Source organism: Manis pentadactyla, chromosome 3 (assembly GCF_030020395.1).
Source record: "Manis pentadactyla isolate mManPen7 chromosome 3, mManPen7.hap1, whole genome shotgun sequence".
NCBI classification, from domain to species: Eukaryota; Metazoa; Chordata; class Mammalia; order Pholidota; family Manidae; genus Manis; species Manis pentadactyla.
The window spans coordinates 71,238,125-71,264,724 of record NC_080021.1 but is presented as its reverse complement, the minus strand read 5'-3'; the positions used below and the strand labels follow the sequence as shown (position 1 = coordinate 71,264,724).

The 26,600-nt window shown below is 36.9% G+C and overlaps 1 protein-coding gene across 2 annotated transcripts in view; it reads right to left on the bottom strand.

Moving 5' to 3' along the window:
- PDE7A (phosphodiesterase 7A) overlaps window positions 1–26,135 on the bottom strand; it is a 131,360-nt gene extending 105,225 nt beyond the window's left edge. For both annotated transcript variants that reach the window (XM_036907494.2, XM_036907498.2), the window contains exon 1: window positions 25,995–26,135. In XM_036907494.2, coding sequence (XP_036763389.1) covers window positions 25,995–26,132 — 138 coding nt within the window. In that variant the 5' untranslated portion in view covers window positions 26,133–26,135. The remainder of the gene's footprint in view (window positions 1–25,994) is intronic.
- Between the last annotated feature and the right edge of the window lie 465 nt (window positions 26,136–26,600).

Genomic DNA, 26,600 nt, shown 5'->3' with positions numbered 1-26,600 from the left:
GTTGAATCACTGTGTTGTACACCTGAAACTAATGTAATGTAATACTGTTGTCAACTACCCTTCAATAAAAAAAATAATAAAAAAATAAAAATAAATAAATAAATAAATAAATTATACAACCTCTCTGAAGATGCAGCTAATTGATACACTATCTTATTTCTAAGCCCCCTAATAATTAAAGGTTTTGAAAATGTACAGACTCCATAAAATATAAGTACAAATTTGTCTAATTATAGGGGGGAAAAAGGGGTGGCCCTAACTCCAACAAGACATACCATATCATTATTTCTAGAGCTATGCTGTCCAATGGATCATTAACCACTTGTCACTACAGAGTACTTGAAATGGTGCTGGTCAGAACTGAGATGTGCTCACCAAAAATACATAAAATATGTCAACACCTCTTTAATACTGATTACGTCTTAAATCAATATTTTGAATATAGTTGGTTAAATATTTCAAAGTACTTTCACTTGTTGTATTTTACTGTTTAAATTGTGGCTACAAGAAAATTCTAAATTATATATGTGACTCACACTATATTCTATTGGATATCACTGGTGTTATACCTCAACAAACTGGTCCAGTTTCTAATAATCAAAATTTTATAACCGTTTGTTTTGGTTTAGTACTCTCTAGTTCCATACTTTCATGCTAAAAACAGAGAGCATGTGTTGACCTAGGGTCATGTCCCACAGAGTATTTAAGATAAGAACTGCCTATAATCATCTGGTTACTCAACAACAGGAGTCTAACCGATTACAACAAAGCCGTAGGAGAAACCTACAGACCTTTTATAAAGTCCTTACAGGCTGGAAATCTGTCCTTCATTCTGACCATGTCATGGACCAGCTTTATATGAGTGTCTGAATACCGATAGCACTTTAAGAGGCTCTCTAGAAATCCTTCAGTCGTGAAAGGATAGTGGCCATCTTGAAATGGAATAAGATCGTTTAAGACAAAAATAACTGGATGGCACAGCAGGGAATTAGGTGGCATTGTGGGAAGGGGGAAATACAAAGGAGTGTGCACAGAGCATAAAGTTGGACTCAGTAGGACTGAGTCACGGACAGGACTTCACAAAGGTCAGATGCACTTTTTACATTTGCTGAATGATCTATTTTGTGTGAAACACCGGACTGAACAGAGCTACATAAACAGTGTTGACTCTTAAAGAGCTCATAGTTAAACTGTAGTCAGGACAGATCAGTGTACAAGGTCAGCTGTTCTAACAGTTAATCCCGGAGGTAACCTTAAGAACTGAAGTCAGAGTGGTTAATAAAGTCAAATAAATCAGTAGACAAAAAGCTGCAGCTAAGTGGACTCAGGAGGCAAGGAAGGTTATAGTTAAATGGGAATCCAGATATTCTAGAGGTATGATGAATGGAGTCCCAAAAACCCTTTCAAGTGCTGTATGTTTCTGCACAGCCTTTATGTGTGCATGCATGTGAAACAATTCACAGCAACAGATTCTCTGAGGTAGTTTTTTCCAAACTTGTAATGCATTTATTTTTTATGAATTGTATAGATACTTTTATGTAGTCTATGCAACGTAAAATCAGGATCTAAAACAGTAAGGTTAAAAATTATAACATTCTAAAATTTTGTATTTTCACTGGCTTTTCTTGCATAGGCCACTTGAATTCTGCTCTAAGGGATGTTAAAAAACACCACTGATAGGGAAATAAAAGTGGAAAGCCTTGACAAAGTAATTAAAATTACACCTCAAATGTGGTGGCTGAGGCCAACCACAAAAATCTTTTAAGTCACTTCCAGGAAGTTTTTCCCTAAAAATAAATTTGGAGTATTTTCACTGTGAAACAAAAATAAAAATGCTGATTCTACACATTTCAGGTAATCTACATTTTGTTTTTATCTTCACATTGTCCTCTTTTTTATTAACATTATAAGCCACTAAAAATTGCTTTTAAAGCTAATATATAAATTCTCTTTAAAAAGTGAAAGATTTTAGGAAAGATATCTAAAATGGGTCCTACTTTCCATCTATCTTACTATAAAATTGGAGGTATTATCACAAAATTAAGAACATTTTGCTTGAGGGGCAGCGACTGCATGCCGACCGCTTTAATAATGAGCATGCTTCAACAGCACATTCAGAATTTCTCAGGCCTTCCATTCTCAACATACTTTTCCAAGCATAAAAGTGTTTCTCCCTGATTCTACATTCTGGCTCTAGAAAAATATTTATACTGTCACCTTCTTCTTCCCATATGTTAAAAATAGAGATGATTAGCAATAATTTATTGACAATTACTCCACACAACTTTAGATTAAAAGATCTTTATCGAATTAGTATGCTGAGAACAAAAAGTTTACATTCGAAAGAATTTAAATACTGAAAAGTTTTATTAATAATAAATTTATTGTCATGATTACATCAAGGAGATTTAAGATTTACTAAAAGTTAGCACTATAAGCAGAACATTTTATTAAAAATAAGGCAAAAATGGAAGCTTGCCACAAGTATGACAAAATGCTCATTAATATAAAACAACTCAAAAACTGATTTAAAATATACTAGGTTGCCAACAGAAAAAGGCAATGGTAGAATAGTAATTAATAATAAATATATATTTCAAGTTTAATATGAACAAAAATCCAAGAAATGCAAACTAAAAATATTGGCATGGCAAGGTATAAAAAGGCTCTCACATGCTGCTTGTGGAAAAATGAATCTGTATCACCTCTCTGGACCGATATTTGAGAATATTCTTTGACCTAGTAAATTACATTAGGAAATAACCTCAAAATTTAAAGTAAGATTTGTGTGTGAAAATGACATAACAATATTTTATTTCTGCACAGAATCATATTAGATGTAAATGTTCTAAAATGTTAACAGTGGTTCTCTGGGTGGTAGGACTAATGATGGTATTTGCTTTCTTCTTTATGTTTTGTATATTCCATGTATTTTATTGCAAGAACATATTGAGTCCAAAAACGTGTTCTAGTTACTTTTCAGAATTCCTTTTAACAAATATTACCCAGTTCTTTTTATAGAAACAAATAAGTGTTTGCTATTTCTATTTCAAATGGATAGGGCTCCTAATCTAATTCTAGATTTTTACCTCCCACTCAACCTAAAATATCAGCCCCCAACACCAGCAGTGCAGAGAGGAGCTCTAGTCAGAGAGAGATCTAAATTCAAATCCTAGAAAAACATCATTTCCAGCTGTGTTACTTTGGGCAACTTTTATAAACCTCAGTGAATTCTTAAATAAGACTACATAAATTTAGAGGTTAAAATAGCTCCAATACCACAGAGGGCAGCTCAGAAAGAGTATAAAGATGATGGTGGAATTTGGGGAGAGGGAGTATATGGAATTATAAAATGAAATAATAATATAATTTGAGATTATGACTTGACATGGTAAGCATGAGACTAAAAGAGTAGTCTTTTTTTCTTTCTTCTGTACTGAACACTTCCCATGTGTTGTACACTAGGGACACAACATTGAATAAGGTGAACAAGATCCCTCTTCCCCAATCACACATTCTACGATGCCAGGCCTGGGGACTAAGGTGGGGGTGGAAGCCAGGCAGAGACAGACAAATAAAGGTTAGTGGCATGTCATAAGTAAAACAAAACAAGGTCAGAGCACAGATGGAGGAGGGGTGCTATTTTAAACAGGGTGGTCAAGGGAGGCTCCTCTGCAAAGAGTAGGCTGAGACTCGAAGGACAAGGAGCCTGGGGAAGGTCGTGAATCTGAGGAAAGGGAAAGTACAAAGTCAAAGATGGGAGGGAACAAACTTGGCACATTCACAGAGAGCAAGACCACTGGTCAAGGAGATGAGATTGACAAGTTCACAGGGACCAGATCATATGGGGCTGGATCGTGACAAGGAGTTCAGATTTTATTTTCACTGTGATAGCAACCCTTTGATATTTTCAGTAGAGTAGCATGATCTAACTGTATTTTTAAAATTACTTGGATGTTTCTGTGGATGGAGGATTCTAGCAGCAGGATGCTACTGCAGCAGGCCAAACATACCTTGAGCTAGGGAGGCCTGAGAGCACAAGTGGTGGCAGACTCACGCAGAACTCCCACAGGGGTTGATGTCGGCTCTATCTTTCAAACCAAGAACAAAAGTGCCTCTGTAGAAGTCTCTCTGGGTTCTCCCAACCCCACTGTGCCACCACTGAACTTCATACACCACCCTAATGAGAACATATCAAGTGTATTGCAATTACATATTTACATAGCTGTCTTTTCTATTGGACCAAGCACCAAGAACTAACCCAGGAAATGTCCTATTTATCTCTGATATACCTAGCAGACTGCCTGGCACATAAAAAGTGCTCAGTAAACATCTACTGATTGAAAGAATAAACAAGTATATTTAAAACAATCAAGGCCGTTCGTATTTGTTTCCTAGGGCTGCTAAGAGACCACAGACTGGGTGGCTTAAAAACAGAAATTTATTCTCAGTTCTGGAGTCTAGAAGTCCAAAATCAAGGTGTCAGGAGGTCCATGCTCCCTCTGAAGGCTTTGGGGAGAATCCTTCCTTACCTCTTAGTTTTCGGTGCATCCTGGCAAATCCCTGTGCTCCTGGCTTGAAGCTGCATCACGTCAGTCTCTGTTCCATCTTACACAGCCTTCTTCCACGTGTGTGTCCGAGACTCTGTGGGTTCGCTCCTCTTCTTATAAACCATGTCACTGGATTTAAGGCCTGCCCTAATCCCATATGACCTTATCCAGGTTACACCTGCTAAGATCCTTCTTGCAAATAAAGTCCATTTTGGGACTCCAAGTAAACATGGATTTTTGAAGGACACTACTCAACCCAGTATACCATCACCACAATGGACTGCCTTATAATAAAGTGGTAATATTCTTTTTTTTTAAATTTTTTATTAAGGTATGATTGATATACACTCTTATGAAGGTTTCACATGGAATAACAATGTGGTTACTACACTTACCTGTATTATCAAGTCCACACCCATGCCCCAATGCAGTCACTGTCCATCAGTGTACTAAGATGTCACAGGTTCACTGTTTGCCTTCTCTGTGCTACATACACTGTTTTCCCTGTGACCCCCCACACACCATGTGTACTAAACATAATACCCTTCAAACCCCTTCTCCCTCCCTCCCACCCATCCTGCACTCCCACACCAGTCCCCTTTGGGAACCACTAGTCGCTTCTTGGAGTCTGTGGGTCTGCTGCTACTTTGTTCCTTCAGTTTTGATTTGTTATTATACTCCACAAGTGAGGGAAATCATTTGACACTTGTCTTTCTCCACCTGGCTTATTTCACTAAGCATAATATCTTCCAGCTCCATCCATGTTGTTGCAGATGGTAGGATTTGTTTCTTTCTTATGGCTGAATAGTATTCCGTATATGTACAACCTCTTCTTTATCCATTCATCTACTGATGGACACTTAGGTTGCTTCCATATCTTGGCTATTGTAAATAGTGCTACAATAAACATAGGGGTGCATATGTCTTTTTGAGTCTGAGGAGTTGTATTCTTTGGGTAAATTCCAAGGAGTGGTATTCCCGGGTCAAATGGGATTTCTATATTTAGTTTTTTGAGGAACCTCCATATTGCTTTTCACAATGGTTGAACTGGCTTACATTCTCACCAGCAGTGTAGGAGGGTTCCCCTTTCTCCGCATCCTCACCAGCATTTGTTGTTCTTAGTCTTTTTGATGCTGGCCACCCTTACTGGTGTGAGGTGATATCTCATTGTGGTTTTAATTTGCATCTCCCTGATGATTAGTGATGTGGAGCATCTTTTCATGTGTCTGTTGGTCATCCAAATTTCTTCTTTGGAGAACTGTCTCTTCATATCCTCTGCTCATTTTTTAATCGGGTTATTTGCTTTTTATGTGTTGATGTGTGTGAGTTCTTTACATATTTTGAATGTTAACCCATTGTCGGATATGTCATTTACAAATATATTCTCCCATATTGTAGGATGCCTTTTTGTTCTGTTGATGGAGTCCTTTGCCGTACAGAACTTTTTAGTTTGATGTAGTCCCATGAGTTCATTTTTGCTTTTGTTTCCCTTGCTCGAGGAGATGAGTTCAGGAAGAAGTTGCTCATGCTTATATTCAGGAGATTTTTGCCTATGCTTTTTTCTAAGAGTTTTATGGTTTCATGACTTACATACAGGTCTTTAATCCATTTCGAGTTTACTTTTGTGTATGGGGTTAAACAATAATCCAGTTTCATTCTCTCGCATGTAGCTGTCCAGTTTTGCCAACACCAGCTGTTGAAGAGGTGGGCATTTCTCCATTGTATGTCCATGGCTCCTTTATCATATATTAATTGACAATATGTGGTTGGGTTTATATCAGAGCTCTCTAGTCTGTTCCATTGGTCTATGGGTCTGTTCTTGTGACAGTACCAAATTGTCTTGATTACTGTGACTTTGTAGTAGAGCTTGAAGTTGGGGAGCATAATCCCCCAGCTTTATTCTTCCTTCTCAAGATTGCTTTGGCTATTCGGAGTCTTTTGTGGTTCCATATGAATTTTAAATGATTTGCTCTAGTTCATTGGAGAATACTGTTGGTATTTTAAGAGGAATTGCATTGAATCTGTAGATTACTTTAGGCAGGATGGCCATTTTGACAATATTAATTCTTCCTATCCATGAGCACAGGATGTGTTTCCATTTATTAGTATCTTTAATTTCTCTCATGAGTGTGTCTTGTAGTTTTCAGAGTATAGGTCTTTCACTTCCCTGGTTAGGTTTATTCCTAGGTATTTTATTCTTTTTGATTCAACTATGAATGGAATTGGTTTCCTGATTTCTCTTTCTGCTAGTTCATCATTAGTATATAGGAATGCCACAGATTTCTGTGTATTAATTTTGTATCCTGCAACTTGCTGAATTCAGATATTAGTTCCAATACTTTTGGAGTATGTTCTTTAGGGATTTTTACGTACAATACCATGTCGTCTACAAACAGAGTGAGTTTAACTTCTTCCTTGCCAATCTGGATGCCTTTTATTTCTTTGTGTTGTAAGCTTGCTGTGGCTAGGACCTCCAGTACTATGTTGAATAGAAGTGAGGAGAGTGGGCATCCTTGTCTTGTTCCCGAAAGGAAAAGCTTTCAGCTTCTCGCTGTTAACTATAATGTTGGCTGTGGGTTTGCCATATATGACCTTTATTATGTTGAGGTACTTGCCCTCTATACCCATTTTGCTGAGAGTTTTTATCATGAATGATGGATGTTGAATTTTGTCAAATGCTTTTTCAGCATCTATGGAGATGATCATGTGGTTTTTGTCCTTCTTTTTGTTGATGTGGTGGATGATGTTGATGGATTTTCGAGTGTTGTACCATCCTTGCATCCCTGGAATAAATCCTACTTGATTGTGATGGATGATCTTTTTGATGTATTTTTTAATTCGGTTTGCTAATATTTTGTTGAGTATTTTTGCATCTATGTCCATCAGGAATATTGGTCTGTAATTTTTTGTGTGTGTGGTATCTTTGCCTGGTTTTGGTATTAGAGTGATGCTGGCCTCATAGAATGAGTTTGGAAGTATTCTTCCTTCTTCTACTCTTTGGAAAACTTTAAGGAGGATGGGTATTAGGCCTACACTAGATGTTTGACAAAATTCAGCAGAGAAGCCATCTGGTCCAGGAGTTTTGTTCTTAGGTAGTTTTTTGATTATGAGTTCAATTTCGTTGCTGGTAATTGGTGTGTTCAGATTTTCTGTTTCTTTTTGGGTCAGCCTTGGAAGGTTGTATTTTTCTAGAAAGTTGTCCATTATTTCTAGGTCATCCAGTTTGTTAGCATATAATTTTTCATTGTATTCTCTAATAATTCTTTGTATTTCTGTGGTGTCTGTAGTGATTTTTTCCTTTCTCATTTCTAATTCTGTTTATGTGTATAGACTCTCTTTTTTTCTTGATAAGTCTGGCTAGGGGTTTATCTATTGTTCATTTTCTTGAAGAACCAGCTCTTGCTTTCATTGATTCTTTGTTTTATTGTTCTCGATTTTATTTATTTATGCTCTTATCTTTAGTATATCTTCTCCTTCTACCGACTTTGGGTCTCATTTGTTCTTCTTTTTCTAGTTTCATTAATTGTGAATTTAGAGTGTTCATATGGGATTGTTCTTTCCTGAGGTAGCCTTGTACTGCAATATACTTCCCTCTTAGCATGGCCTTTGCTGCATCCCACAAATTTTGCAGTGTTGAATTATTGTTGTCATTTGTCTCCATATATTGCTTGATCTCTCTTTTTATTTGGTCACTGATCCATTGGTTATTTAGGAGCATGTTGTGAAGCCTCCATGTGTTTGTGGCATTTTTTATTTTCTTTGCGTTATTTATTTCTAGTTTCATACCTTTGTGGTCTGAGAAACTGGTTGGTACAATTTCAATCTTTTTGAATTCACTGAGACTCTTTTTGTGGCCTATTATATGATCTATTCTTGAAAATGTTCCATGTGCACTTGAGAAGAATGTGTATTTTGCAGCTTTTGGGTGTTGAGTTCTGCAGATGTGTTAGGTCCATCTGTGGTAATGTGTTGTTCAGTGCCTCTGTCTCCTTACTTATTTTCTGTCTGGTTGATCTGTCCTTCAGAGTGAGTGGAGTGTTGAAGTTTTCTAGAATGAATGCATTGCATTCTATTTCCCCTTTTAATTATTTTAGTATTTGTTTTACATATGTAGGTGCTCCTGTGTTGGGAGCACAGATATTTATAATGGTTATATCTTCTTGTTGGATTGACCCTTTTATCATTATGCAATGTCCTTGTCTCTTGTGAATTTCTTTGTTTTGACATCTGGTTTGTCTGATACAAGTACTGCAACTCCTGCTTTTTTCTCCCTATTAGTTGAATGAAATATCTTTTTCCATCCCTTCACTTTTAGTCTGTGTATGTCTTTGGGTTTAAAGTATGAGTCTCTTGTAGGCAGCATATAGATTGGTCTTGTTTTTTTAATCCATTCAGTGACTCTATGTCTTTTGATTGGTGCATTCAGTCCATTTACATTTAGGGTGATTATCGATAGGTATGTACTTATTGCCATTGCATGCTTTAGATTTGTGGTTACCAAAGGTTCAAGGTTAACTTCCTTAGTATCTAAGAGTCTAACTTAACTCACTTAAAACACTGTTACAAACACAATCTAAAGGTTTTTGTTTTTCTCCTCCTTTTTCTTCCTCCTCCATTCTTTATATATTAGGTATCATATTCTGTACTCTGTCTATCCCTTGATTGACTTCAAGTTAATTTGGGATAAATTAAAACTAAAGGGATAGTTAATTTGATTTTGCATTTGCTTAGTAATTAGCTCTTCTACTTTCTTTACTGTGGTTTTATGACCTCTGGTGACAGCTATTAAACCTTAGGAACACTTCCAACTATAGCAGTCCCTCCAAAATACACTGTAGAGATGGTTTATGGGAGGTAAATTCTCTCATCTTTTGCTTATCTGGATATTGTTTAATCCCTCCTTCAAATGTAAACAATAATCTTACCAGAAAAAGTATTCTTGGTTCCAGGCCCTTCTGCTTCATTGCATTAAATACATCATGCCACTCCCTTCTGCCTGTAAGGTTTCTGCTGAGAAGTCTGATGATAGCCTGATGGGCTTTCCTTTGTATGTGATCTTATTTCTCTCTCTGGCTGCTTTTAAGAGTCTGTCCTTATCCTTGATCTTTGCCATTTTAATTACTATATGTCTTGGTGTTGTTCTACTTGGGTCCCTTGTGTTGGGAGATCTGTGTATCTCCATGGCCTGAGAGACTATCTCCTTCCCCAGATTGGCGACGTTTTCAGCAATTACCCCCTCAAAAACACTTTCTATCCCTTTTCTCTCTCTTCTTCTTCTGGTACCCCTAATAATGCGAATATTGCTCCTTTTGGATTGGTCACACAGTTCTCTCAATATTCTTTCATTTTTAGAGATCCTTTTTTCTCTCTGTACTTCAGGATCTTTGTTTTCCTTTTCTCTAATTTCTATTTCATTTATCGCCTCCTCCACCATATCTAATCTGCTTTTAATACCCTCTGTTGTGCTCTTCAATGACTGGATCTCCAATCAGAATTCATTACTGAGTTCCTGAATATTTTTCTGTGCCTCCATGAGCATGTTAATGATTTTTCTTTTGAAATCCCTTTCAGGAAGATTCATAAAGTCGATTTCATTTGAATCTTTCTCAGCTGTTTCATAATTTTACTTTGAACCAGGTTTCTTTGGCATTTCATATTTGTATGTCACCCTCTAGTGCCCAGAAGCAATGTTGGGGGTCATAGGAGAGTGGTATTGGTGCCTGGGGGGAGGAAAAAGCTGTTTCCTGCTTCCCGGCTGCTATGCCTGTCTCCACTGCCTGAACCAGTGGGCCGAGCACAGAGGTATAGGCCTCTATGCTTTGTGTTTGTAGTTGACGTAGACAGTGCTTCCCCTCTGGCTGGCCTTGACGCCAGGGTAGGGTTTGCTGGTTTGCGAGACAGGTGGGGCTGGCCGGGAGAAAGGCGCAGTAGGCTGCCTATCACGGAGGGGGTCCTTGGAGCTGTGTAGCTAGCCAGGGAGCTGGAGCGCCTGAAGATCGTGAAAGTTCCCAACCTGCTGGGCAGAGTGCACCTGGACAATTTTGTCTACCTGTCCTTTCTCCTGAGCCGTAAGCTCTATACAATCCTTGCCCCTTTAGCAGCCCTCTGGCTGTTAGGAAGTCTCTCAGACTGCCCACCTTTCTTTTGTCCCAGAGCAGCCACATATGGATCCCTGCTTTCCACAAGCAGCTGGAATCTCAGTCTTCAGGTATTCTGCCTGTCTTAGCTTTCCAACCCCCTAATCACAAGAGTATCATGAAAGCACCATGAAATGTACATTTGTGCTCCCACAGCAGATCTCCAGAGTTAGGTATTCAGCAGTCCCAGGTCTCCACTCCCTTCCCACTCTATTTCTCTTCCTCCCGCCGGTGAGCTGGGGTTGGGGAAGGGCTTGGGTCCCACTGGGCCACAGCTTTTGTATGTTACTCTGTTCCATGAGGTTTATTCTTTTCTCCAGGTGTATGCAGTTTGGCACAGTCCTCTTTCCTGCTGCTCTTTCAGGATTAGTTGTATTAATTATATTTTCGTATTACATGCAGTTTTAGGAGGAAGCCTCTGTCTCACCTCTTATACCGCCATCTTTCAAAGTGGTATCTTTTTATCCCAAAAACGCTAAAGCAAAAACTGAGAAGCCAAAATCAGGATGTTCAACACAGATTTCTGTGCCACCTCTGTGTGTCTTTTAAGCTTTCGATTTCAGTTTACTCATACTTATGTTGAGAGGACTGTTATCAAGTCTCTTCTCACACTAATGTTCTATGACTCTGGATCACAAAACTTCTTAAAGATTTCTGACAGCTTATTAATGTTATACTGATAAAGAGATCCTCAAATATTTGAGTAAATTATAGTAGAAATCTTACCTTCTCAGCTCTGAAATAAAGCAAAATATTTTTTGTAAACTACCATTAAAATCACTTCATTTTTCCATTAAAAATGCAGTGTATTCTTCCAAACATCAAACCACTATACTTCCTTTTTAATAAACCACTTTGAATATCTACCATGTGCCAGTGAATAACCCACTTCTGACTATCTACATATTATACTTATTAAATTAGCTAGCTAGGCCACAGTGCCATCGTAATTTTATTTCTACATAAATGACATTCTACCTAAGACATGTTATTTTTTAATGGCAATTATTTTTAAAATATCTTTATTAATTTCTTACTACAAAAAAGCATTTTTTTGTTTAAAAAAGAAATCACAAAAGTACAAAGGTAGTAAATATTACCAGAAATCCCACTCTTCAAAGATAGCCACTGTTAACATTTTGCTGAGCAACCTTCTAGACTTGTATGTATTCATATGTTGGTGTATACATCTTCCACGTTTGTATTCGCAAAAATCAGATATAGAAAATCAGATGTAGAAAATTTCATTAACAAGGCTAATATACAAGCCATTCTGCAGCTAGTATTTTTTGCAATTATGAGGTACCTCTTTCCAAGACAAATAGGGATATATGGCATCATATTATTGGATTTAGTTTTATGCTGAATTAAAACACTGTATTTTAACCAATCCCCAACTGATGAGCACTGAAATAATCCAAATACCCATCCATCATTACCAATGTTGCAAATTGTTATAATATAAATGTATGTGCAAATTTATGCACATAATTTAGCCAAGTTTTGCAAATGTCCCTTTGGACAAAGGCCAGGACTGCAGAAAAGGTAGTATTCACATTTAAAATTTTGATTTGTAAAGTAAAGACCTATTCTCCTCCCAAAAAGTTGAATCAAGTTACCACTAACAGCTCCATATATAGGAATACCCATTTTCTCACACCGTGCTCACACTGGGTTTTGTCAGTCTTTGCCAATATGAAAATGTTTCCCCCCTTCTGAAAAACTTTTTATTTTCATTTCCTTTATTGCAAGCAAAACTGAACATGTTTTCCAACATTTTGTATTTCCTCCTGAAGCGCTGCATGAGTCTTCTGCCATTTTCAACTAAGCAGTCTTATTTTTTCCTACAAATTTTCTTTCTGTTGCCCCATGAAAAGCAAGAAAAATCTTTCAAGAATAATGCAAGGATGTCCCTTTCACCACTCCTTTTCAACATCATATTGGAAATCCTAGGTAATGTAATAAGACAAAAAAAGGAAACAAAATGGATATATATTGGGAAGGAAGATATAAAAGTGTTGTTCACAGACAACATGATTGTCTATTTTAGAAAATCTGAAAGCATCTGCAAAAAACTGGAACTAATGAGCGATTATAGCAGGGTTGCAGGATATAAGGTTAATATACAAAGTCAACTGCTTTCCTATATACCAACAATAAACAAGTATAATTTAAAATTAAAAACACAATACATTTACATTAGCACTCCCCAAAATGAAATACTTAGGTATAAATTTGACAAAATATATACAAGACCTGTATGAGAAAAACTACAAAACTCAAGATGAATAAAATCAAAGAAGAACTAAACAAATGGAAAGACATATCATTTTCATGATAGACTCAATATTGTCAAAATGTTAGTTCTTCCCAACTTCATCTAGAGATTCAATGCAATACCAATCAAAATCTCAGCAAGCTGCCTTAGGGTTATCAACAAACTGATTCTCAAATTTATATTGAGAGGCAAAAGACCCAGAATAGCCAAATAATACTGAAGACTAAAGGACTGACATTATCTGACTTACATAAGATGTAAGAAGACATAAGATGTGTCTTTTGCAAAAGGATTTACTATGAAGCTAGAGGAATCAAGACAGTGTGCTTTCAGCAAAAAAAGAGACAAACAGATCAATGGAACAGGATAAAGAGCCCAGAAACAGACCCAAAGAAATATAACTAAGTGATTTTTGACAAAGTCTGTCTAACAAATGGTGCTGGGACACTGAACATCCATATGCAAAAATGAATCTAGACACAGACCTTACACCATTCACAAAAATTAACTCAAAAAGGATCACAGACCTAAATATAGAATACAAAACTCCTAGAATAAAACAAGAAAAAACCTAGAGACCTTGGGTATGGCAATGACTTTTAAAATATAACACTATAAGCATGGTCCATGAAAAAAAATAACTGAGAAGCTGGACTTCCATTAATTTTCTGTGTTGTCAAACACAAAGTCAAGAGAATGAGAAGATGAGGCACAGACTGGGAGAAAATATTTGCAAAAGACACATCTTATAAAGTACTGTTATATAAAATATACAAAGAATTCTTAAAATTCCACAATATGAAAACAAACAACTTGATTAAAAAATGGGCCAAAGACCTTAACAGATCTCACTAAAGATGATATATAAATGACAAATAAGCACATGAAAGGATGCTCCACATCAGATGTCATCAGGGAAATTAAAACAATGACATACCACTATACACCATTAGAATGGCTAAAATCCAGAACAGACAATACCAAATATTGCTGAAGATGCAGAGCAACAGGAATTCTCATTCATTGCTAGTGGGAATGCAAAATGGTATGGCCACTTTGGAAGATACTTTGTCAGTTTCTTATAAAACTAAACATACTTTTACCTAATGATCCCTCATAGGATCCCAAAATAGTTGAAAACTTATGTCTACACAAAAATCTGCATGTAGATGTTTATGGCAGCTTTATTCATAACTGACAAAACTTGGAAGCAACCAAGATGTTCTACAGTAAGTAAATGGATACAAACTGTGGTATATCTACACAAGGGAATATTATTCAGTGTTAAAAAGAAATGAACTATCAGGCCATGAAAAAACACAGAGAAATTTTAAATGCATATTACTAAGAAGCCAATCTCAAGAATGGGGACTGTGTGACTCCAACTATATGACATTCTGGAGAAGGAAAAACTATGGAGACAATAAAAGAAAACAGTTGCTAAGAGTTGAGGGGAAGGGTAATTAGGTAGAAGATAGAGGATTGTTTGGGCAGTGAAAATACTCTGATACTATAATGATAAATACATGTCATTATGTATGTGTTCAAACTTATAGAATGTACAACACCAAGAGTAAACTCTAATGTATAGCAAGGATTTTGCATGATTATTACATACCAGCATATGCTCATCAATTGTAACAAACATACCATCCTGGTGGGGGATGTTAATGGGGAAGGCTATTATGTGTTGGAGCAGGCGGTATATGGAAAATCTCTGTATATATATATTTTTTGCTGTGAATTTTTAATTTTGCTGTGAACCCAGAACTCCTCTAAAAAAAGTCTTTTAAAAAAATCTTGCTTTTCAGAATCAATGTAATTGCTTTCCTTAAAAATATGTGTTCACTATGAAGAATTCAAGCAAAAAGTAAAATGAAGATCAAAAATTACCAAAAAATTCCATCACCCACCATTTCATACATAGTAAAAACATGAAAGGCTAGAAAGTGAGCTCTTTGTATATGAAACATGTCTTTCATTACAAAAGATTATTCCTGTTAAATTGCACATAAATCATATTTCAACAAAACAAATGGTACCATCCCAAATGGCCCATTATACTTTCAGTAATGGTTTTGCTTTATCTCTGATTATATTTTAAGTAGAAGTAACTCAAACATTTAAAAAATCTTTGCACTGTAAGTTGTTCAAATAATTGCTGGTCTACAAAAAAATGCTTAAATGTGTTAAGACCTAGTACTCAAAGGAATAGTGTTCAGTAAAGAAAGACCGTTACTTAAGGAAATCCTACAGTTCAATCCTTTTCTAAGGAAGCAGGAGACACAGAAATGCAACAGAAAGAAAGGTGGATGAATAAGGTTTAAAGTTCTAACTTCTCCACTATCTGTGAGCTTAGAGAAATCAATCTTTCCAAGTCTCAAAGATAATATAAAATCTTTAAAATGTTGAGATAAATAAAATTATTTAAAAGGTCTCTTTCAAGTATTAATTACTCTGATTCCATCCCAGATTAATCCCAGTGTGATTAAATATGGAGACCCAAGATTAGGAGCAATCAAGGACCAGAAAAAAAATTAATGTATAAGATATTATCTGATGTACTGATTAGCTGATGTACAAGGTACCTCTACAGAGAATGGTAAAATACAGCAACAAGCTGACAAGGTGGAATATAGTAAACCAGTGTCTACAAAGTGGGTCATGCATACAATACCCTTGGAAATACATGAACATGGAATTTCAAGGAAACTGATTTCTAAGTTCTCAATTTCCATATGTACACTTATCCTAGAACCATTCTTGATACAACATGTCAGTTTTCATTTACCTCCTTTCCCCTGTCATCTCTCCCACTCTGCCATTTCATTAAAGAAAACCATAACTCTCAACATTTCCTGAAACTTACTGTGGAGCTGGGTTCTAAAAACAGCTGAGGAGACAAATGGGAGAGTTCAAAATATTCATGTTGAGAAACTTAGTTACCCACAGACTGGGTATCAAAATTTTTTTCAAGTCAAGAGGTCACCAATTCTTACTTCCATGAAAATGGATGGAGAACGAAATGCAGCTGCTACCTGATAAAGCATTAAAAATAATTTCGACAACAGGTCACACTTTATTGTCAACTCAGTAGAATGCATCAAGTAAAGCACTTTTTATTACCATCTAAATTTGTGAATGAGATTTCTCAATACTTTCACTATTAAAATAAAAAAGAGAATCAATGCAGAACACCATCTTTTCTAAAGTAGTTATAAATGTATACAATATTTATAAAATGAATTTCCAATAAAATTTTACTGTTCTATTTAATAAATTTTATAATTGTATAATCCCCGTATTTTTTGTCTACTATCACTGTATTGACAATTCTGTCCACAATAAATGTGACACTGACTTATGGATGAAAGAAATTTTAAGTGTATTTAATTTTAACTGTTTTTGCATAGAACTTAAAAGAACTGGGTGGCATAACTAAATTAAAATAAAGCACTTTTTATTCCCATATACTAGATTCATGAATGGATTTACTTCTGTTATAGAAAAGTATGATAGAATAACTAATAAAATACTTTCAAGTATAAAAGAATACATTAAGATAATAATATGCAGAGACAGTAAACAGAAATAGTTCAAAGAGAAAAATAAGGAATGCAAAAGTTCTGACTGTTAAAATTAGGAGCCTATTTACATATTTGTTTTAAATGGATGACAGGGACTATCAAATTGCTAAAATTTTCCTGGCTATATTAAAAATAATAATTTAAGTAATACACCAAAAATTAAATCATTTATGAATATTGAAACTTAGAGAAAAAAATTCTAGATGTGTGAGAGAGTATACAGTTTATTTGTTTTTCAAGGTCTTTGAAGGGATCTATAAGCAAAAATGTTTGAAAACCTTGTAGAAGTCCTAACCTTCTTTAGATGCTATTGCCTACTTCAACATCCCTGCCTGGATGCTCCCCAGACACCTGAACTCAATATATTCAAAGTATCTACACTTCACCCCTCCTCCACACATACACAGAACAAAAAAAAAAAAGAAGAAAACCTGCCTCTTCTTCCTATTTATATTTTTGTCACTAGCTTCATGATTTATCTGATCTAAAAACTGGGAAGTTTTTTTTTTTTTTTTTTACCTCCCAAATCCAATCAGTTCCTAGGAACTAACTCCTAACTGTTTATCTCTGTTGCTCCCACTGCTACCAGTGTTCAAGATCTCTTAACCCGCCATCAACAAACAGCTCATCTTCAGAACTTACTACCTTCCCAACATCTCCCAGGAAGAGTGAAACTACTTTATAATTTCTGGAGCTCCATAAAAATACCTCTCATGCATATAATTGAGTTACCCAAAGAAATACAGAATCACAATATTGGAAGGAACCAAAAGAGTCAATTCCCTTGACAATATCCTTATCCAAGTATCTTTCAAGCTGTTGTTTCAACCACCGCAGATCAGGAATTTATCATTTCATGAGGCAGCCTACACCCTCTCTCTGGACATCTCTATCAGAAATCTGAGTCCAAATTTAACTTGCTGGATCACTGGTTAATAAGGAGATTCATGTCAAAAGAAGATTGGTAAAATAACACAAAATACTAAGCAAAAAGTTTTAAAAATTACTTACAATTTCACCATCCACAGAAAGCTTCAGTTAGCATTTTGGGATACATCTGGCTTTTCCCATTTTTCTTTTTGCAAGCATGCATGGTGTGTGTGCAATAAACTATTGCACAGTTTATTTTTAAATAAAATTGGAATATTCTGTAAATATCCTTTTTTTCACTTAATTATGTCATAAACAATTCCCCATGTAATTAAATATTCTTCAAAATTTTCAAAGCATTTTAGTGGGTACATAATATAAAAATAGTAAATACTAAAAGTGATTTAGCCATTTGTAAATTGTTATTATATAGCCTTTAAATTCTTCAAAGCAGTTTAGTGGTTACATAACACAAAAGTAACAAATGCTGTATACTCACCATAACAAATATTAAAATTCATTTAACCATTTGTAAATTATTTCTTGTATCTGGCTTTTCAGTGATAAATACGTGATGAATACTCTTGAGGATTCATCTTTATCTACATTTGTATTTACTGCTCAGGATAGAGTTCCAAAAGGAAATTATCAGGCAAAAGTATTAATTTTCCAAGTATTAATTTTTATTCAATTGCCAAATCATTTTCCAGAAATCTTACAATTTATAACCCTACTATAATGACTGTCAAGCTATACACTTACTTTTTTTAAAAATGTCAGTCTGAAAGCAAAACCCAGTATCATTCTTTCAGTGTATTTCTATGTGGTTAAACACAAGATCTGCTGTTCTATTTCTCTGGTGTTTCTATCTACTGGACCTTATTCTACCTGCTGAGGTAACATCTTTATCTTATATGATAAAAGGAAGCAGAAGAGAATACATGGGCTATAGGGTGAGAATGACCTCAAGTTTAGTGCATTTCCACTGCCAGGCTGTGTTACCATGGACAAGTGACAACCTGAAGCTCCTTATCTTTCACCTGTATGTTAGCAACTGCCCTCACAGAGTAAGCACTGGGTTGGCAATCAAGAACACACAACCTATCAAAATTTAAACTAATCCTCTTCTTCCGCTCATTCACCTGGTGGTTTTTCAGACACTGGAAGATGGCAGTGCTCTATCATCTGTCACAACCACCCCAACCTCCATTCCACACGCCTGGCCTGAATCCTGAGTCTTCTTTGCTCCAATCACCTATCAAACAATGTGGTTTCAAATCACCTCACCATCCTGGTCACTCTCTTCAGAGTATGATTCAGCTTAGTCATGTCCTCCTAGAATGTGGTATCTAGAAGAAAAATACTCCAAATATGATTTGAAAGACCAGAGTGAAGCTTATCGCTTCACATAATCACTTCAAATCTTCACATTTGTTTTCCTTACCCAGTTCCATGAACCAAGAATTTCTATAATCTATATATCTAGAAGTCTAACTATACTCCACTCCTCTTTACTGATGTGGTAGGCCAGGTTAAAAGGGAGGGTGTGGAACACAGTGGGACCTTTTTGAAATTCTGGTATGTCTTGGGCAAGTGATTTAATGTTTCAAAGCTCAGTTTACTCTGGTAAAAATGCAAGTAATATCATTTATCTCAAAGAGACTTATAAAGATTAAAAACATCAATTAGAGTATCTGGCATGTAGGAGGTACTCAATAAATGGGAACAAATAATTACAATTATTAGTGAAGCAAGACTACTGCCTTTATTAAGCAACATTTGCCAAGTACTTTACATGGTCCTGGGCTAGATCTTGGTCTACTCAAAACCCCAAGGAAGAGAGTAGGCTTTGCTGAAACTTAGGTATCCGACTAAGAACTTATTTCTTTCCCAAATTCTGTCTTCCTTCATCCCTCTCCTCCCTCCACTAGCCATCATCTTCAGAAAATGAAGAGCCATTCCTACCAGCAGGTAGACACACAGAGCAGTATTCAAAACTCCTACTCAAACTTAGAGGTGAGAAACACTTCTGATGTCAACCACAGGATGAGTGGCACAGATTCCTTAGGAAGAGTACCTGCCAGCAGCCAAAATCAAGCTCTGCAAGCTCAGAAGGCTCATATTCAAGTGTAGCTTTTGTTCCTTTCCTCATATACTGATCATATGAACAGAAACACCTGAATACAAATACACAAAAGTATCTTTTGCTTGTGAATAGATATATTTGGTAACAATATAAAAATCAACAGTCTATGTTACTTTTAGGCAACAACAGGCTATTTAAATGTGGAAGAGAAAAACATTCGATTTTCTCTCACTTCAAATTACTCATAAAATATGAGCAATTTGTAGCCAGAATAAAAAACATTTGAGTTGTTTTTAAATTGCCAGATTAAAAACTGTTTAGGTTTTCTGGAGTGGCCAAAGGTAATGTAAGAATGTTCAGATCTTTAGTTGACTAACAAAGTTAGAAACAGATTTTATGTGAACACAAGCAAATGTGATATACACAGTCTTTAGTACAGAAAAAAAACCAAACTAAATTACTTAATTTTTTGAAGGACCTGCAGGCAATGAGGGTTCTTTTTATCACCTAAGTTTCCTAGTTGTCTTAGTCCAACTAAATGACTATTAATGATCCTAGACAAAAATCTGATTTAAGCTAAGCTTTTTCCACTTTCCCTTTTTTCAGCTCTTCTCTTCCCAAATTTGGGGGTGTGTGGTAGGGGGAGGAAATGGAAAAAGGTAAGAAAGAGCTGAAAGTATTAGTAGAAGTTTCATCAAACAGCCTCAAGGAGAATGGATGGTACCTCTCCCTCTTTCCACCCAAAGTGAGCTCCCTCAACTTTCTAACTCTTGTAAAGAGCTTAATATTTTACCTCTTGCAGCACATTTGTAATTAAACAAGAGTTCGTGAATAGACAGTCTGTACAACTGATAGCACTCAAGGCATAGCAACAAAGCAACAAACTCCAATCATGTCACGTCCCCCAAAGAAACAGTGGCCCTCATGGGAACTTAAAAACTAGCAAGTTCAACACTCTTCTCTTCAATCAGAACTACACTCCAAATACACCATAACTTGACACTAATACTGTGTTGGAGCATGTATTTGTAGTGTAAATACATGAATTATATATTAGTTCAGAAGTAAAAGCCAAAATGTTAGTATTAAATTTAAATCAAAGTATGCAGCATTTATGAAAACAGAAAAATGAAGCCAAGGTCCCAGTAAAACAAGTGTTCTGGGAATGGGCAGGGAAGGTGGTTTTAGGAACAGAACCATTCCCCTGGGCACAACCAAGACTGTTCACACTATCTCCGTATGGGCTTCTATATATGTAGGTTTGTGTAGAGGCAACTGCTGTAGTAACAGTAATTTGGAATAATGCACATTTACAAACTGATATTACATATATAAGGACCCTTATAAATGAGCACAGGATATGTAAATGAAATTTCACAAGAGAGAAAATGAAAATGCACAAAAATCCCTTCAGAAAGTGTACATTCTTGCTTATTGCAAATTAAAACTCAGTGTACCACAGTGCAGCTATTATATAAAACATTTATATAAATGTTTTTAATAAAATATTTATAGAATGTTCATTCAACAATCATGTAGTATCATAATCTGATAACGTGACGGAGTTGAAAAAGATAGGATCATTTATCTTGGTACTATAAAAGGACACTGCATTCTAGAAACCCAAAAAATATTCTTACCTCTTGACCCAACCTACTGATTCCATTCTAAAGACTTTATCAAACATGCATGAAGTTATTAAATGAAGTTCTGCATTACAATAGCAAGAACCTGACAGTAACTCTAATGTTCAACATTCGGCAAATGTGTTACTGGTAGATTAATGTGATGTCACTAATGATCATTAAGTAAGACTATACATCTGCTCTGCCAATACAGTAGTCATTAGCCATTATGTAGCTATTTAATTAAATTGAATTTAAAATTCAGTTCTGTGACAAATACATGTTTTCATTTACATGTAAAAAAAAAAAAAAGAACAAACAGAACAGAAACAGACTCATAAATACAGAGACCAAACTCATGGATGCCAAAGGAGAGAGGGTAGGAAGGCCTATGAAATCGGAAAAGGTGATAAAGAGATACAAACTTCTAATTATAAAATAAGTAAGACGTGAGGATGAAAAGTACTGCACTAGGGATATAGTCAATAACGTTGTGGTATCTCTTTATGGTAACAGAAGGTAACTACTCTTTTCCTGGTGACCATTCTGTAATGCATATAACTCTCTTGTATACCTGAAACCAATATAATATTGCATATCAACTATACTCCAATTTAAAAAAACTCAGTTTCTCACACTAGCCACATTTCAAGTGTTCACCTAGCTATATACATGGCCAGTGACCATTATATTGGATATTGTAGAGATAACGCCCATCATCACAAAAACTTCTGTTGCACAGTGCTGATTGTACGTAACTACCTGTGCCATCTTCTCTCCTCCTCCCCCTACTGCACCCTTTATCTAGAAACACCTACTTAACCTTCAGGCTTTGGCTTAAGCCTCATCTTAGCCTTATTATGTGAGGCTTCCCTGATGCACACAGGAAATTTAGGTATACCTTCCTGTGGTCTCATTAGACCTTGATAACTCCAATACAAAAATGACATCACATACACTCATATCATTTTCCTCATCACAATCCTATAAGCTTTTGAAGGAAAAGCCAATTTTTATCCAAGAGACTTTGAACTATTTGGCACATAATTTGTCATATACTAAGAACATCGCTAAAGACAACAGGGATGTACACTATGGCTAGAGGTGAAAGTGTTTATGTTCAAAGAAAAACTTGGTTAGGCAGGCTGGCAAGTTCACAGTGATTTTTTTTTTAACCAATTCTTTGCTTTCTATCAGTACCTATCACAAGGAGCCTCATTCACAGAAGGTGTTCAGTAAATATTTGTGCAACAGTTTTGTATTCTCACACACACACACCAAAAAAAACCAAGGGTGAACCCTAAGTAAACTATGGACTCTGGGTGATAATGATGTGTCAATGTAGGTTCAGTGATTATAACAAATGTACCACTCTGGTGGGGGATATTAATACTGGGGAGGCTGTGCATGTGTGGGGTCAGAGAGTATATGGGATATCTCTGTACCTTCCACTTAATGGTGCTGTACACTTAAAACTGCTCTAAAAATATATAATCTATTGAAAAACAAAAAGACATAAATAGTAAGTTAGAGATCAAATTTAGCTTGTTACAGTATTAAAAGCATGTTTACATGTTAGATCCAAGTATTTTATTCATTAATAAAACATCACAGATTTATAATAAAATTCCAAAATTAAGTTCAAATCTCTAACCCAAATAACCTTTGCTTCCAGGGAACAGAAATTCCAACTGATATATGCCCAGGTGCAGGGCTTTGGCGGACCATCAATACAGTAACTTCCACACTTACTAAGCACCAACCTTATGCAAAGCACTGTGGACACAGTGATCAACAAGACAATTTCTGCTCTCACAGTATTTTTTTCCAAATAACTTTATTCTGCAAGATAAATCTTTAAACTCAGCTATCAACAATGGTATTCCCAAATGGCAAAAACAAGTTTATTATTCTTATTTTTCAAATAATTTTTAAAACTCATATTAATCATTTGAGAAAGTAATACATGACCTGGTTTAAAACAAAAAGTCAATGCCTCATTTACTTGGCATCCCTGGGAAGAGTTGGTGTTTGACACAAATTAATTTCCCAGACCACTCACGCTTGTCCATTTAAGCACGAACACTTAAATTGCTGGCAAGATCTTGAAAAACAAAAACAAACATACAAATCTTTCACCTTTTAAATATAGGCTCTATTAAACATTATTTTGACAAATAATTACGGTGTTGTACAACACTCAAGCCCTAAATTTTACGTCCCCAGGGTGCCTTTTTGAAAGTTGATGGATTAGAAGAGCTTTTCTTCTGATCCCTGGTTTTTTGGTGTGTCAGATGTCAACTTTTGCTGCTATCAGTGTAGACCTGACTAGCAGCTTCCAATATCCCTTCAAATTTGCTGCTACTTGGAAAATAAGTTTGCCAGAACATAGCCTAAAACGTACAGGCTTTGAGAGTATCTCCAAATCTATTTTGGTAGCTCAGTTATTTTTATTAGTTTTTCTACTTGTTTATTTCCTGAATCTGTTAAAGTCTGCAGCTACAAGTTCCAAACCAAGTTTTGGATGAGTTATTGCTATACCTTGAAAGTCCTTACATTGTTTTCATACTTAAGATTTCATTACTTATTCATTAATTCTACTAATATTTATTGACTGCCTACTCTGAGCTGGGCTCCAATATTATGGTAAAAATAAAGAACTGAAAAAATTCTAGTGTTGAACATATTTTAAAGTAGAAAAACTAATAAAAATAACTGCTCTTCTTAGTGCCTAAAAAAAGTAAAATTGTTAAGTTCTTTTAAATGAAATTACAAAACCACCTGAACTTTTTATAATTTCTGAAGCTTTAGACTTGGAACTGAAAACTCAAAGGTAAAGAAAGCTTTTGATTTAGCTAGATATTTATTATACAGGGCTCTGAATAAGATTCCAAAATTTTCTACGTCTTATTTTCCACTGCATTTTCCCATCTAGTCCTAAAGAAATCACTATCAATATATGTTTTAGTATTAAATGATATCCAAAAGTGTTCATAATGATAAATAAACACATTTCAGCATTGGGGTAAGCTTGCCATCATTTCAGTGTTAAGCAACACCGATTAGAAAGAAGCATTAAGTCAGGAAAACTTCTGTCCAAATTTTCAGAAGTTCCTATACACTTCACTTTGTGGTATAAATTTTTTTTTTAAGTTTTAAGAGTCAGTAAAATGTGATGTGACTCTGCAATATTTGCTTTATCTGCCACAATCGCATTTTTAAAATTCCATTACCCTTTTAAGTCTTAGTCTAGGAAATGATTCAAGGAGTTGGGCTTAAAACTGGTCTCTCTGGATTAATTAAGGCATCAGGTAAAACCCCTGGCATCCCCTGGCATCAGTCTTACTTGTTTTAATTCCCTTGCTATCTCCTTTCTCATTCTTTTTCTCCTCAGGGAGCACAAGTAACTTTACTTGTTATAATTTTATAAATGATTAGTGATTGCTTTTATTATTTAGACTGAAGTGGAAATGGGTATGAGTCATGTGCTTGTGGGTCTGAGAAAGTAAAATATTTAGAAGTGAAAAAAGTTACTGCCATTAAAAACCTTTTTCAGCAGTGCATTATCTCTTCAACTTTTAATTCTGGAATCTAAAAAATGGTTTAAGCAGTACTATAAACGCAGATCATGCACCTAACTTTCAAAATAACAATATAGTATTATTTAAAATACTGTAGTAATTTTTACATGTTGGTTCTGATCTCACTACCATAGCACCCTCTCCAGTGAAAGAAGTCTGATTTTAAATAAAAACAATTCAGAAAGAAACCCAAATATAGGCTCTTGCTCTCTACAAATAATTTAGGGATAAGAGCAAATCACAAAACATTTACTGGACACACCTATTAACAAAATCTCTACCATGTGCTGCTATCCACACTACCTGCTTTAAAAAAAAAAAAAAACCCAGACCCGGCTCAAGATATTTACAATTTAATTGAAGACAGAAATATACTCCCATAAAGGATACTAATATTAACCAACAGGGAAAAAAAAGGCACTTGAATTAAAAAGTTATCATGCACATGTAATATGCTGGCAGCAGAAATGGAGAGCACTCAGTTCAAATGTAAACAAAATTCTTTTTCTCCCTATTTCAAATCTGACAATAAAAATCAGCCAGAACTAAGGAATTGGGCCAACAGCATCATCACAGAAAAAATAAAAGTTCTCAGGAGCAACTACTACTAGACCATTCGAAACAAAGTCTTTCCTGTGAGCGCTCATCAATAGTTTCTCTCCTAAAATCCCATCAAATTAAAACCAAACTGGCTCCTGGCTATCAACTTTGTGGAAACCTAAGATTCAGGGAAGTACTCTGGATACTTGTTTCTCTGAAATCACTTAAATTCCATCCACAGAATCGTAGGAGTCTGGGAACAGGGACAGGGAATTATCGGCCTATTGTTCGCAGAACCGCAGGACCATCCCAGCACCGCGAGATGCGCGGGAGCTGCGGGAAGCGAGGCGTGAACTCTGCACAGGTGTGCGTGGGGTGGAGGAGATGGGGACAGGTGTGCCGGGGGCCACAGCTAAGAAAGAGGCCCACCAACTTCAGACCGAGACGTCCAGAAAGGAGGACAAAGTCACCTGGGGCTTAAACCGCTGAGCGCGGAGGGGGAGGGTCTGAAGGGCTCACACTGCTCACCGGGGGTAGGGGTCTGCAAAAGCCGGGGGACTGAGGGTGAACAGCCCCGAGGATCGAAGAAAAGACTCGAATCCAGAGGTCAGCCTAGAAATCCCCAAACAATGGGCAATGCTGGGTCTAGGGTGAACGGCGAAGACTGGGGGTGTCGCGGAGGTGAAGCCGGCTGGGAAGAGAGACAAAAGAGAGAACCCCCAGGCGACGGAGCTGATTACCTGTGAGAGCTGCCGGGGGTTGGGGCAGCCAAAGAGCGCCGAGCTGGAGCTGAAGCTGATGGCTCCTCGGCGGCTGAGGACGTGCTGGGGAACCGGCCTGTCCAGGGGCAGCACCGGCAGCTGGTAACATACTTCCATTGCATACGCCCGCCCTGCCCCCGCGCGGCACCCGCCTTGCCGCGGCCGCCGGCCCCTGCTCTGGGAAGGGGCCGCGGCTCGGGGGCGCCGGGCCGAGGCGGGGGCAGGGCGGGAGGGCTCCGAGCCCGGGCCGGGAAGCCGCGCTCACGCCTCCCCACCCCAGCACTCCGCCGGGGCCGCTGGCGGGAAGGCGCTGCGGCGGCTGCGGCGACAGTTACAGGACCGACGCGCGCCCAGCTCCGGGGTGCAAGCGTCCGCAGCACAAGCAAAGTCGGAGGAGGAAGCCGGCCGCCCCAGGCTCCTGCGCCGGGAGGAGCAGGTCCGGAGACAGCCGAACAGGAGCAGAGCAAAGACAGAGCAAAGCGGTGCAAGAAAAGACGGCTGGAGCCTGCGGCGAGACCCAGGGCGCACGGGGACCGGGAGCAGCCAGCAGCTCTGGCCGCCGCCGCCGTCCTGCCCCTCCCCTCC